The sequence below is a fragment of the Typopeltis vanoorti genome, chromosome 25 (assembly GCF_054136105.1).
Source record: "Typopeltis vanoorti isolate ZY-2024b chromosome 25, IOZ_Tvanoo_1.0, whole genome shotgun sequence".
NCBI lineage: Eukaryota > Metazoa > Arthropoda > Arachnida > Uropygi > Thelyphonidae > Typopeltis > Typopeltis vanoorti.
Window position 1 is genome coordinate 48,239,782 of NC_143573.1, and position 14,034 is coordinate 48,253,815.

The 14,034-nt window shown below is 36.5% G+C and overlaps 1 protein-coding gene across 3 annotated transcripts in view; it reads right to left on the reverse strand.

Moving 5' to 3' along the window:
• Window positions 1-218: 218 nt before the first annotated feature.
• LOC150092725 (single-stranded DNA-binding protein, mitochondrial-like) overlaps window positions 219-14,034 on the reverse strand; it is a 117,630-nt gene continuing 103,814 nt past the window's right edge. For all 3 annotated transcript variants that reach the window (XM_090414673.1, XM_090414674.1, XM_090414672.1), the window contains 2 exons: window positions 13,775-13,863; window positions 219-456 (listed from right to left, as the gene is read on the reverse strand). In XM_090414673.1, the coding sequence (XP_090270799.1) occupies window positions 407-456; window positions 13,775-13,863 (139 nt within the window). In that variant the 3' untranslated portion in view covers window positions 219-406. The remainder of the gene's footprint in view (window positions 457-13,774; window positions 13,864-14,034) is intronic.

Here is a 14,034-nt window from a genome sequence, read left to right on the forward strand (position 1 = left end):
CCCTAATCAACACCAATTAAAATTTGATTAATTTTTTTAAGGCATAACTATTTTTAAATTTTTATGATATACACCATATAATGCTTGTGGTTGACTGACAGAGCAACCTTCAAATTCCTTTATTAGTTATTAACAATAATATCAAAAAGTCTTTTAAATAAAGTGATTAGTAGCTGAATTTTAACACACCCTGATACTTCATAGAATACATAGAGAAGTATTTCAAAAATATTTAATTTCTTATGAGAAGTTTTATTATTTACACATGAGTGATGACATTATTCACAAAAACTATAATCTATTTATCAAGATACCTCTGGGAGAGGTATATCACCTACTGGAGGTTGCAATGTCTGGAATGAAAAATCCGAAAGAGTCGTTTGTTTTAACAAAAACAAACTGTAGGCTATTCTACCACAGTTTCACTTTTTCCTGGACCTAAAAATATAACATCATCTGAAAAAAAAAATAAATAAAGAAATTATTATTATTATTTTCAAAATAATAACATAATTGTTTTATTTTTTAGAGTAGGCAGTGTTCAACCAACCAATATGTTTCACTATTAATGAACCAGTTAACACATTAGGTACAATATAATTTATAAAATATTTCACTTCTATTTACAAATTCTAATATCCATCAACCAGTTCTTTGTCTGACAAATTAAAACTTTGCTTTTCTTACTACTAAAGCAGCTATTAGGTGTACACTGATATCACACCCAGCATTTGTATACATTTATAGTCGAGTTAATGCACATACAGAGATGTAATAATTAATAAGAATTTCAAGATGAGTTGGACTTGAGTGTTCATTTTTCAGATAGCTATTTTACAGTAAAGTTATAATTTTAATAAATATTATTCTTAATAGAATTATTCACTTATTTCAATATGTGCTATGTTAAGCAATTGTGACAAGCTACAGCAAAAAAAAAGTTGCTAATAACTATAAACATAATAAGGATTGAAAAATGAATACTGTTGTAAATTTAAAGAATATTTATTCATCGGCACAACATTTTTGACTTTCTGATGAAAGTCATCATCAGTGAGAAAAAACTAATGAGACATCTGATATGCAGAACAAAATAATACATAACTAACAGAATTGAGAATTATTATCATTATTATTGTATGGGCACCCCCATGGAGTCCGAAGACTCATTGCGGGAGACCCAAACTATCCACACACTTTATCATACCATTCTTTGAACCCATTAACAGATATTGATTCTCGTAGACAGGCTTATACGTTGGTTATGCATTTCTAAATAACTTAGGGAATTGAAACAACGTAGATTAGGGAATTGAAACCTCACAACAATATGGAGAGGTAAAAACACTATACAACAGGGCTAAACTAATCTGTTCTAACGACATAGCCCTTAACACTGAACTAAATCACATCCTCGACACTTTCTCAGCCAATGGCTACCCCCCCCCCAAATCCAAAAAATATTAAAACCTACAAACCACAGCCCCCCCCCTCCACCAAAAAGATTACTCTAAATCCATCACCATTCCCTACATCCGAGGCACCTCAGAAAAAATTACCAAAATTCTAAAAAAACATGACCTCACCTCCTGTTACAGGCCTTACAGAAAATTGGCATCCCTTATCCGCTCTACCAAAGACCAAACACTTCCCCTAGACCTACCTGGTGTATACCAGGTCCCTTGCAGTTGTAAACTGTCGTACTTTGGCCAAACAGGCAGGACAGCGAATATCAGAATTTCTGAACACAAGGACTACATCCGGTTTTACAAGTATAGCCATTCTGGTCTTGCAGACCATGCTCTGGATACTCGCCACAGAATACGGTGGAAGAAAGCAACAATAATACACCGGAGCAAATATAAATTCGAAAGATTATTTATGGAATCAGCCTCTGCCCTAAGAAACTCTCCAAACCTCAACAAATTTGGTTGTATGCAACTGCCCCAAATTTGGGAGGCATACATCAGCAGACCTTCAGCCCAACGGCCAAGAACGCCTACTTAGCCTGCCAGAGGGCACCATCAGGACTTCTAGGAGAATGATAGCTTCAAATCTTCATTCTCAGTTACTGTATTGTTATTGCCTGTGTGCACCTGCCTTTTGTAAGTTCCTTTAGAAAATGGCAATGTGACATTGCCGAAATATCGGAAATATCTTAAAATATAATTTAATTTATATTCGGATCTACGTTGTTTCAATTCCCTAAGTTATTTAGAAATCCATTAACAGATAAAGCATTCACGACCAACTCTGGCAACCCATTCCACTCATTTACAACTTTCCAAGCAAAAAATCTGGTCCTCACCCATCTACTAACCACACCTTTATTCAACTTCCAGAGATACCCTCTTATTCTGTTCCCCCCTCTAGTGAAACATTTCCACTGCATCAGTTCTATAAAACTCTTTAAGTAACTTAAATGTTTCTATCATTTCCCCTCTTTTCCTCCTATCAATGAAATTCTGCTATCCCCAAACCTTCAATCTATCCTCACAGGGAACACTCCACAGACCAATTGCCATGTTGGTCGCTTGGCTCTGAATCTTTTCTACTGCTTCCTCATCCCCAAGAAACTCAGGAGACCAGACCTAAGCACAGTAATCCAGATGTTGGTTGGTTGGTTGGTTTATAGTTTATTTGGCACAAAAACTACACAGGTCATACTGTGCCATACTAAAGGTTACAACATTAGCATTTACAGAATTGTAAACAATGTCTGTACAAGAATCTAGTTTCACAAAGCAGCATCTCTAGGTAAACAGAACTGTTGCAGAGGCACAGCAACACACAAGGTCAGAGGTTATTACAGTAGTGCAAAAATAGTTAACAATATAAGTTAATACATAATATATGAAACACTAAGCCAAGGAATGCAGTATCTACATATATGTAAAATTATAATAGATGCCTTTATAGCAGTACAAAAATAGACAAAAAGGGATTATTATACAATATGCATGGATGAAAATTAAATTTAGCAATGCAGTAGAAACAGAATTTAGAATACATATAAACAGAATTACTAGAAAGTACACAAATAGGTAAGATGTTCTACAGCACTACATGATTATTCGAAAAATAAAGTAGTAAATAAGATGCATACACAAAATGTAGTTAAGTGATGATTATATCTACATATAAATAAAATTACTGCAGAGGTTTCAGCAGTACATAAATAGATAACTATAGGTTAACATATGTATATACAAAACAAGTCAAGGAAAGCAGTGTCTGCATCTAGTAAGATTACAACAAACGTTATTATACTAATACTTAAAGAGTCAGAAAGGAATTATTATACAGCATTGATGCATAAAATTTAAGTTTAGCATTATGGTATTTACATATTAACAAAATTACAGCAGGGTGATACAAATATACAAGACCCATGGTAATACATAATTAGTCAGATTTAACCTAATGAATAATATATATGTATAAAAGTTAAGTTAAGCAAAAAAAAAAGTATTTACATGTCAACAAATTTATGGTCAAATGTGTTTGTACAAATTAATTCTTTCTAAAAAATTAAAAACATCATGCAATTTGCCTGAGTCTCTAGCATTTCCCTGAGTGGTTAGATATGGATATGGCTTGGTTAGATAGGTGAAAATTTCATTCCTCTCTCGTGTAAATTTTTGACAATCTACCAGAATATGATGAATAGTGAGATGTGTGTTGCATTTTTCACATATGGGAGGGTCATTAGCTCTCAGTAAATGAAAATGTGTAAGGTGACTGTGACCTATGCGGAGCCTAGTAAGGACAACCTCCTCCCTTCTCTTTGTACATTGACTAGAATGCCAGTGTTTAATTTCAGGTTTAATGTTATATAATTTGTTTTTTGATGTTTCTTGCCATGTTAACTCTCATTGAGCAATTACCTTTGATCTTATAAGTTGTCTGTAGTCTGTACATGGAACTGTCAAATAGTATGTGGAGAAGGAAAGGCTGACTTAGCAGCTGCATCTGCAGCTTCATTTCCTTTGATTCCGATGTGGCTGGGAATCCAGCAGAACTGAACATCGAAATTAAGGATTTTCATTTCGTGAAGCAGGTGTAGCACTGGATGAGGATTATACATAGGAGAGGAGATAGCCTGTAAAGAGCTCAATGAGTCTGTATAAATTATACACTTTTGGTAGCAGTTTTCTTTTATATGCACAAGTGCAAGCTAAATGGCATGTAACTCTGCTGTATAATTACTGCAATCTGGTGGGATCTGATTTGAGATAAGATCTGCTCTGTGCACATTAAACAATTGCAGGTAAATGGATGATGGGGTATAAGATTTCTGTAGCTGACAAAGTGAGAGGTTGCAGGATGGTGTGCAAACCTGCCATGGAGGAATGCTGTTATGTTTAGTGTAGCTAATGTTGTCAACATTTATACTAACAGCTTGCATAGTTTCTTTAATACACATACCAAAAGGATGTATAGCAGTTTGATGTGTGTGATATTGAGCTTCTCAATGCAGAGAGAAGATACTATTCCATGTAGGGTGATCTGGGAGAGATTTAATTTTTAGGGTGTAATTAAGAGACAACTGTTTCCGTCGAAGTGATAGAGCCGGTTCATTTGCTTCTACATAGAGACTTGAAGTGGGTGAGGTGCGAAAGGCACCAGTAGCTATCCATATACCCTGATGATGGATGGAATCCAACCATCGTAGGTTACTCTGTCTTGCCGAACCATAGACTTGGGACCCATAGTCCAGCTTTGAACGTATAAGTGCACGATAAAGATGGAGCAATGAAGCTCGATCAGCACCCCACCCAGTAGAGGATAGAGTGCGAAGGAGGTTCAAAGTTCTTTTGCACTTTTCTCTTAGTTGATGAATAAGTGCTAGAAATGTGAGTTTTCTGTCAAAAATGAGTCCCAAGAACTTGGTTTCTGTAGTTACTGGAATAACAGTAGGTCCCATTCTTAGTTCAGGATCTGGGTGATGAGTGCATTTTCAACAGAAGTTTTCAACAGACACTTTTTTCTATTGAAAACCTAAACCCATTATTAAGAGCCCACAGAGAGACATGATCAATTACTTGCTGAAGTTGTCTTTCAATCACCCTCATGTTATGTGAGTGACAGTATATTATGAAGTCATCAACATATAGAGCATTGTCTACAGTGGGAGAAAGCTGTTCAATGATTGAGTTGATTTTAATAGCAAAAAGGGTTACACTTAAGACAGAGCGTTGGGGAAACACCTTGTTCTTGAAGATATGGTCGAGATAGTATACTTCCCACTCTGACTTGGAAAGTACGCCTGGACAGAAAGTTTTTAATAAACATAGGGAGGTGTCCTTTGAGACCTAGGTTATAGAGGTCTTTTAATATGCCATATCTCCAGGTTGTGTCATAAGCTTTTTCCATGTCAAAAAAAAACTGAGACAAGATGTTCTCGCTTCAGAAATGCATCTCTTATACAAGTTTCTAACTGAACTAAATGGTCTAAAGTTGATCGATGTCCATGGAAACCACATTGTGTATTGGAAAGAAGACTGTTGCTTTCTAAATACCAGAGAAGTCTGGCATTAACCATTTTCTCTAATATCTTACAAAGACAGCTGATCAGAGCAACAGGTCAATAATTATTTGCTTGTGTTGGTTCCTTTCCTGGTTTTGGGGTAACAATGACAACTGACTTATGCCAAGAATCTGAAAAATCTTCCTCTGCAAGTATTCTGTTGTTTATTAAGAGAAGATCCATAGAAGATGATGGTAGAGGTTTTATCATTGCATTATGGATGTCATCAGGTCCTACTGCACTAGGGTGAGATAGCTGTTTTTAGTTCCTCCTTGAGAAATGGCTGATTATATGGCTGAAGAATGTTGGTAGAAAAATTAAGCCTTTGTTTCTCTTGCTGATCTTTCAGTATTAAAAATTCCAGAGAATATGAAGTCAGTGCTGAGATTTCAGCAAAAGTTTCTCCCAAAGTATCTGCAATAGCTTTGGGATCAACAAGAACACTTCCATTATAGTCTAAGGTGGACAAACAATGTGTGCTATATCTGCCTTTCATTTTCTGGATTTTATCCCATACAATTTTTGAACTGGTCATTTGATTAATTGATGTAGTAAATTGGATCCATGATTGTTTTTGACTCTGATGTCTTACAAAACGTGCTTTGGCTCGAGCACTTGAAAGTTATTAAATTTGATGTGGTGGGGTATCTACGAAATATGCTTCATGCTCTGTATTGATCTTTTTAGGCTGCCTAACATTCTGGGTTCCACCAAAGCTTTGAATAGACTGGAAATTGAGATGATGTTTTTGGGATGGAGGTTGTTGCTGCCTGGACAATGCATTCTGTTATATATTTTACAGCTTCATTGATAGGTGTTTGACTGATGGTATCAGCATTAAATTTTGCAAGATGAGAGAAAGGGTTCCAGTCAGCCTGGTCCATTTTCCATATAGGTATCCATGTGGGTGAACGTGGTTCCTGTGAAGACATTGTACAAAGAACAAGAAAGTGATCATTTCCATATATGTTCTCTTCAACGTCCCACATGAGCAGTGGAAGAATAGAAGGGGAACAGATTATAAGATCAATTGCAGAATATGAGCAGGCAGGCATATGGAAGAAAGTATTGAGTTTATTATTTAGAAGGGAAAGGTTACTATCATCAAGAATTTTTTTAATGATTCGACCTCGTCTATTAGTGTTGGGACTACCCCATAGAGTATTGTGACCGTTAAAGTCACCCATCAAAAGTATGGGTTCAGGCAGTTGCGAGATAAGGTTATCAAGATCAATTTCATTTAACTCAGCATTTGGTGGTAAATTAATTGAACATACTGTAATAAGGAATTCCACAGAGAAGCGAATCGCTACTGCTTCCAGAGAAGTATTAAGTTGGACCTGATGGAAAGGAGTATGACGACTGCCCACTAGGATAGCTACTCCTCCATGGGCAGGACCATCTCCAGTTCTATCCTTACGTACAACAGTGAAATTCCTAAAGGGTCTTAAGTAAGTTTCCTGTAGACAGAAACAGAAAGGTTTGTGTTTCTGCAACAACATCTTGATATTGTCACTATTCTGGCGGATCCCACGACAGTTCCATTGTAAAAATTTTTCCTTGTTTTGATTTTATTGACTTGTCTGGTTTTCGAGAGGTTGAGGGCTTACCTTTGTCAGATTTATATTTATCCACTGTTTTAAGGAAGTATGGACGGCCAGTGTCCATCTCTTCCTCTGGTAGAGTGTTCAAAACATCAAATGTGTTAGGGTCAGTTGGTATGCTTAGTTTGCTTTCAGTGGGTATTGAGGTATCCATTTTTTCTGTGCTAGTGTCTGGTGGTTTATCTTTGAGTGAAGTCTTCACCATAATTTTATTGACAGATGAGTTTTCATTGAATGGGACCATTTTTGAAGTTGTCTCTGGAGTAAGGCCATAGGTCTTGTGATTAATGTGCTCAACAGAGAAGCACTTGCGATCATAAAGTTCAGATATGGTGAAATTATCAAATGGTGGAATAGATATACATGTTTGAGTTGCTGTTGGCACTTTTTAAGTTGTTACTTTTTCAGCATAAGAGGATCGTAGAACAGGTGTAACGGTGGCTAGCTTTCTTTTTGCATCCTGATATGTTATGTTTTGTTCTGTTTTAATTTTTTGTATCTCTTTTTCATCTTTCCATTTCTGACATGCACGAGAGTATGCTGGATGATCTCCCTGACAGTTGACACATTTAGCTTTTTTTTTTTTTTTTCACAGCAAGATTTATTTTCATGTTCTTTACTACCACATTGGGCACAGGTAGTAGAACCACGACAGGCAGTTTGGGCATGTCCATATCTTTGACATTTAAAGCATCTCAGCGGGTTAGGGATGTACATTCTAACAGGACAGCTGAGATACCCTGCTTTTACAGATGTCGGAGGCCTAGGTGTATCAAAAGTAAGGATGATGTTCTTGGTTGAGACCAGGCGACCATCCCTGCATATCAGGATGCACCTCACACCCGTCACTCCTTGATCTTTAAGCTCTGAACATATCTCCTCATCAGGAACCTCAAAGAGATCCCATTCTGATATCACTCCTCTACTGGAATTGATTGGTTGGGACTTTGTTAGGGTCCCTGAAACATTTGAGGATGAAGAATTCATATTTAAGGAATTTTTAATTCAGTGCTAGAGCTCCCCACCCACCATGGAGCTACACATGGACGCCCACTACCCGGCAAGCAAAGACTGCACTCAAGAGTGGAACACCAGGGTTACCCTGGATGTTATACCAGCACTGCAGCAGATCTAGGATCCCGACCCCGGATCATGGGATGAGAGACTTACTGCAACACCGTTGACCCTTGCAGGCAAGCCCACTAGCTGATTGATCCTGGCTGGGCAATCCAGGACCACCCGTCTTGCCGAAGCAGGGGCCAAAGTAGTGCAAGACTACCATGATCCCCCTTTCCGGATGTCTACGGGTCACACCGCATGGCAAACACGGTGGCAGGGCATTGGATCCCAATGATGGTGGTCTGGAAAAAGGATAGTGAAAAAGATTCAGGAGAAGTAGAGCAAAGAATACGGGAAGAAAAGCAAAGAAAAAGAAGAAGAATGAAAAGGGCCAGTACCATCACTGGGAGGTCCCCTGCACCACAAACAGGTGCCCCACATGGAGGGGAATCCAGATGTGGTTATATATCAAGGCTTTATAAAGAGGAATAACAACATCCTTATCTCTACTTGTTAGTGTGTTCTTCAAGAGCCAAGTAATTTTATGAGCTACCTTAATAATATGTCCTCTAAACTTTAACTCTCTGTCTAACAACATCCCTAAATCTCTAGCTTCATCTATTTTATGGAGTAGAGTTCCATCAATGTGGTACTCAGCTTGTAATCTATTTATCCCAAAATGCCTAACTTGACATTTCTTCATGTTAAACTCACATCTTAATAGATGTGAGTTTAACATGAAGTTTAACATTATCATTTGCCCATACTGACAATATATTTAAATATTCCTGCAAGCTTTCCACATCACATTGATTAAGTATTTTACTCTATCTAATTTTGCATCATCGAACAAATGAATATTTCTTTTCAGGTTATTTCTTGTATCGTTTATGTACAAATTAAACGGTAGTGGTTCCAACCACTGAACTTTGCAGCACACCACTAGTCACCTGCTTTCTTTTGGATTCTGCTCCTCCAGCAGCCACCCTCTTTCCACATAACCAGTATCATATTCATTCCCATTAATTCTAATTTGCATAACAAAGTTCCATGTGGATTCTTAAATACATTCTGTCAGATACCTTTGCAAAATCCAACACAATCATCATATAGCCATTTTCTTTATCCAACTCAATTGTCACTCTATTATAAAAAGTTAGTAAATTATGAAGGTACAACGAATCTTTAACAAAGCCATGTTGCTCCTCATACAGTATCATATTCTTATCCATCCATGCTTGAATTCTCTTTATTACAATTATCATCATCCTAAGCCTCCATGGAATCAAAGGCTCATCTAGGAGGTCCCTTTCTCTCTCTCTCTCTCTCACACACACACACACACACACACACACACACACACACACACACACACACACACACACACACACACACACACACATCTCATCATACTGCACCTTAAATACATTCAAATTCTCTGCAGATACCACTCTCTCTCTCTCTCTCTCTCTCAGACAAGGCATTACAATCTTTACAACTCTCCATGCAAAAAACCTGCTTCTCACCCTCCTTACACAGCTTACAGGGATAACCTCTTGTTCTCCCACCCTTTTATGAAAAACCTCTTCAACACTGATCCCATAACAACCCCTTACCAACTTTTATGTCTCTATCATATAACCCACCCCCCTTCCACCTATCCACTAGACAGAATATGTAAATTGTATCTTCTCAAATTCAACATCCAGAGAACAGAAACTACCTCAGTCTTACCTCCCCTATGCAAGGGAATTATTTTGCCCTCTGTCCACTACCTTGGAACTCTAGCAGAGCCAAGACTTAAATTAAAGAGCCTAGTCAGAGATTACCAGTTCCCTTGAACATTCTTGCCAAATCCAAGCTGACCCCCCCCATCTAATCTCACAGATGTATTTACATTGAGATTTTGCAATATCCCAAGAAAAACAATTCATCCACTTCTGTTTCCTCATCAGTCTCTGTCACATGTGCTACAGCAGTAACCTCACTTGGATGATATACCCTTGAAAAGTGGTCACTCAGTAACTCAACTATTTTATCTGCTTCTGTCACCTTGTGACCATCAGCACTGATTAAGATTAATCTTCCATAGTTATTCTTCCTTTTACTTGTCATGTAACAAAAGAACTCCTCGGGATTTTCTTTGGCCTGCTTGGCTAGATTCTTCTCATAATCTGATTTTGCCTTTCATAACATGCTGGTCACCTTTCTTTAATGAGACTTGTGCTGTTCATGAGTTTGCTGGTCAGTTTTCTCCTTATATACCTCCACAGCATTTTCTTCTTCTGCAGCTCATGCTTAATGATATTACTCATCCATCTAACTCCCACCCGATTAACCCTCCTTACCTTAGGTATACAATTTAAAATTGCTTCCTATAGATGCCCCTTAACTATCTCCCATGCACTACTAACATCCATTCCTTGCAGTGCTTTATGCCATGGCACAGATTCAAGCTTCCTCCTAAGCTTGTCATAATCATCTTCTTGTAGTTCCACATATACTCCTTCTTGGCAGAACATTCTGCATGTTTTACAATCTCCTAAGTCAAGACTTTTGCCAACTGGAAGCAATGTTGGCCACCTTGGTTATGAATGGCTCTTCTGAACATGTGACCAGGTCCATCACATGCTGCCTCAAGTAATTATTTCTCAGTAGGTGTAAATTCTTTTTCCTTCCTGCCATGTGATCTTCCTTCCAATTCGTATCTCCATAATTAAAGTATCCCATAATATTTCCTCAACCTGAATTCATTGTCCTAATTTGCTGATGCACGTCTTCCCGATCATTCCTGGGAACCTCCCCCCAGCTTGCAGCAAGAACCAAATGTATATTTTGTCTTATTGGCCCCAATCTTGCACCAGACTGCTTCAAAAGAACAGCCACTGTCCTGCCTGTCCTCTATTCTTTTTGGCTGTAATTCATCTAATCCCCTCATTCTATCTTCTCTACCCTCCCTCAAAATACTAAAATCTTCACATTCTGTTCCTGTAACTGCATTATTTGGTGTTAGCCAAATCTCACTAATGCTTATAACATTTGGTTAGGTTGCACTAACCAATGCTAAAAACCTCCTCCCTCTTGTTCCTGATACTTCTGACATTAGTATATAGAAAATGTAGCATTATTTTAGGTCTACATCTACTTCTACTTTCTGAACTGACTATCCTATTCAATATTTTTGCATGAGAGACCAGATTCAGCACTTCATCTTTCTCACAGTCACTCACCTCATGGGATTGAAAGGTTTGGCAATTTGACAATCTAACTGCATGTAATCTGGTGAGGTTCTCAGGTATAAGTTATCCTTACTAAAAATATAATATACAGACCTCATAAGGCTATGAGGTCTGTATACGTATGTTTTGGTCAGTGTGTCTGTTTTTGGGAGGAAAATTATGCCACATTTGGATGACATTGGCTAAATTCACCTTCAGATAAAAAGTCCCTATAAAGTTCCTCACTTTGGAAGACACACTACTCCTATCATCATCAAATTCCTGCCATGTACCCTCATGGGGTGTACAGGATATGATAGTACTACATGAAAAATTTACATCATTATTAACTTCCTATCTACCATTTTCCTCCAAATCAGTCTGTTACTTGTCAAGACTCCAACATTATCAGATCTTATATTTCTATCATCTAAGGTACTTTGAACAGTATCAATCCGCCTATAGTCTTCCTCTGGGTCGTTTACCTGCCAAATTGGCAGAGAACATTTGTTTTGCTAATCTTTCCTCGCCCATTATATTTAACCATTTCTGACCTGAATTTTTTTTTTCCAAGTGAAAAAAATTTTTCTTTCTATTTATTTTGTCTTTAGGTCTAAAAAAGCAAGAGTATCAAGTATTTTGATGAAAAATACATTTCTGGATAGGAATTTTGACTGACTGATTCCATATGGAATCATTATATTCTGGTAGCAAATATTCAACTTCTGAGCTTATACTCTATAATATATGCATATTATTCTACTAAGTCATAAAAACTGATATTGGTAAGATTTATACGTATAATACATACCTGTTATTATATTAAAGAAATGGAACTACGACGTACAATACCAATTGGAATCATTCAGCATGTAATATGGGCTACGAAAGCCAAGACAGTTCTGTAAAAAATTTTGTATCATATTCCTATGCAGTCATTCTCAAATTCTTCCCTCAATCAACTTTTCCAATACCTTAAACACTAATCCTGGGACACTAGCTGGTACATAATTTGTGACATCTGTATTGAAATCTCCTTTTATGTAACTATTTTGTCCTCTTTCTTTGGGACTCTGCCATGCTAAGACAAATTAAATATCTTGGTTAGGGCATTCCCATTTATTTTGCACTTTCCTGTAAAGCACAGGCTGAAATTTTATCCAATTCTTGCTCCCATATGATGGTATAAAAGTTTCTGCAATGTTACTCTGTATAATTGAAAGTCTTGGTGACAGGATCAAACTGCAGATGATTGTAGTAATGCTTTTATTACACCAATTTATAAAAAGGGAAATAAAAGTGAATGTGAGAATTATACAGAAATTTTTTTACTGAGTTCTAGGAAAGATTTATGCAAGAATACTAAAGGAAATGCTTAAAGTTGCCTAGGCCAGATTTTTCCTTTATGACATACAGTCGAGAAATGATGTGAAAATGCAGGAAAAACATCTTGCCTTTTCGCATGATATCACAACCAAGGTTGAGGTAGTTAGTTACAAAGGACTGCTTTGTAAGATTAAAATATAACAGCTGATTAAATCAGATATCACAAACAACAGACCCATTTTTCCAAATTGGTTTGTTACTGTGAAGAAATTAGTCATGAAATTTGAAATTGTGTTAAGTTTCTGTGGTTAAGCAGTTCTGTGGGAAGTTTTCAGTATTGCGACCACATTTTAATATAAATAAGGAGTTTATTAAAAATAAGCAATTAAAACCCAACAAGTTTCGTGTGTCATAAGACTTAATCATCAGGGGTAATGGTACATAACATTTTTACACAACAAAGCCTATTAACAATTAATTACACATATTAGATGTTTTTGATAACTTCACAACTATTAAATATAATTAATAAACCAGAATACAAATGATAAGTGTGTTACTCTATGCATGTTGGAACATTGCTAGTTGTTGTTATCACGTTCTGTGGTAGCAAAAACTTCCCACAGAATTGTGTTAGGCTGTTGTAATATCTGATATACCCTAGAGGGTGTATATACCAGAAAATTATGATGATATATTTACAATAAACACTTTAAAAGCACTTCATTTAAAAGAAGATGAAGTCTAAAGTGACATCTATAAAAAGCTTGCATGAGCAGGAGAAAGGGTAAATTGTTGATAATATGATATGACATTTGCATTTTGAACTCCTCTAATACAGAATTACAAGTTTTCTTTTCTTTTCTTTTCTTTTTTTTTTTAAGAAAATCAACGTCATTCATCCTGGGATATAATCATACTGCAAATTAAACCGCTATCTTCCATTTCGAGACCTGGTCAATTATGTGAAATCTACAGATATGAAAATAAGATCCAGAAATTTATGTTATGAAAAAATAAAATCAGTAAAAACTTGCCTGCTACAATTGTAGTGGTTGTATGACTAACTCCTTTATCATCTTTAATTTCTCCATATAATATTCTTCCTTCAATAAATACTCGATTTCTATGAAAAAGTTAAAGTAATCAAATATGTAGTTTCTTATACACACTATGCATAATTAACATGTCATTGGAAGTAAAGGGATTCTATTAAACCATGCAAGATGACTTAAAGTATGTTTTTTTTTAAAATGAAACAATGATTTTTGCATGCCTCACAGTAAATGTTGGAAGG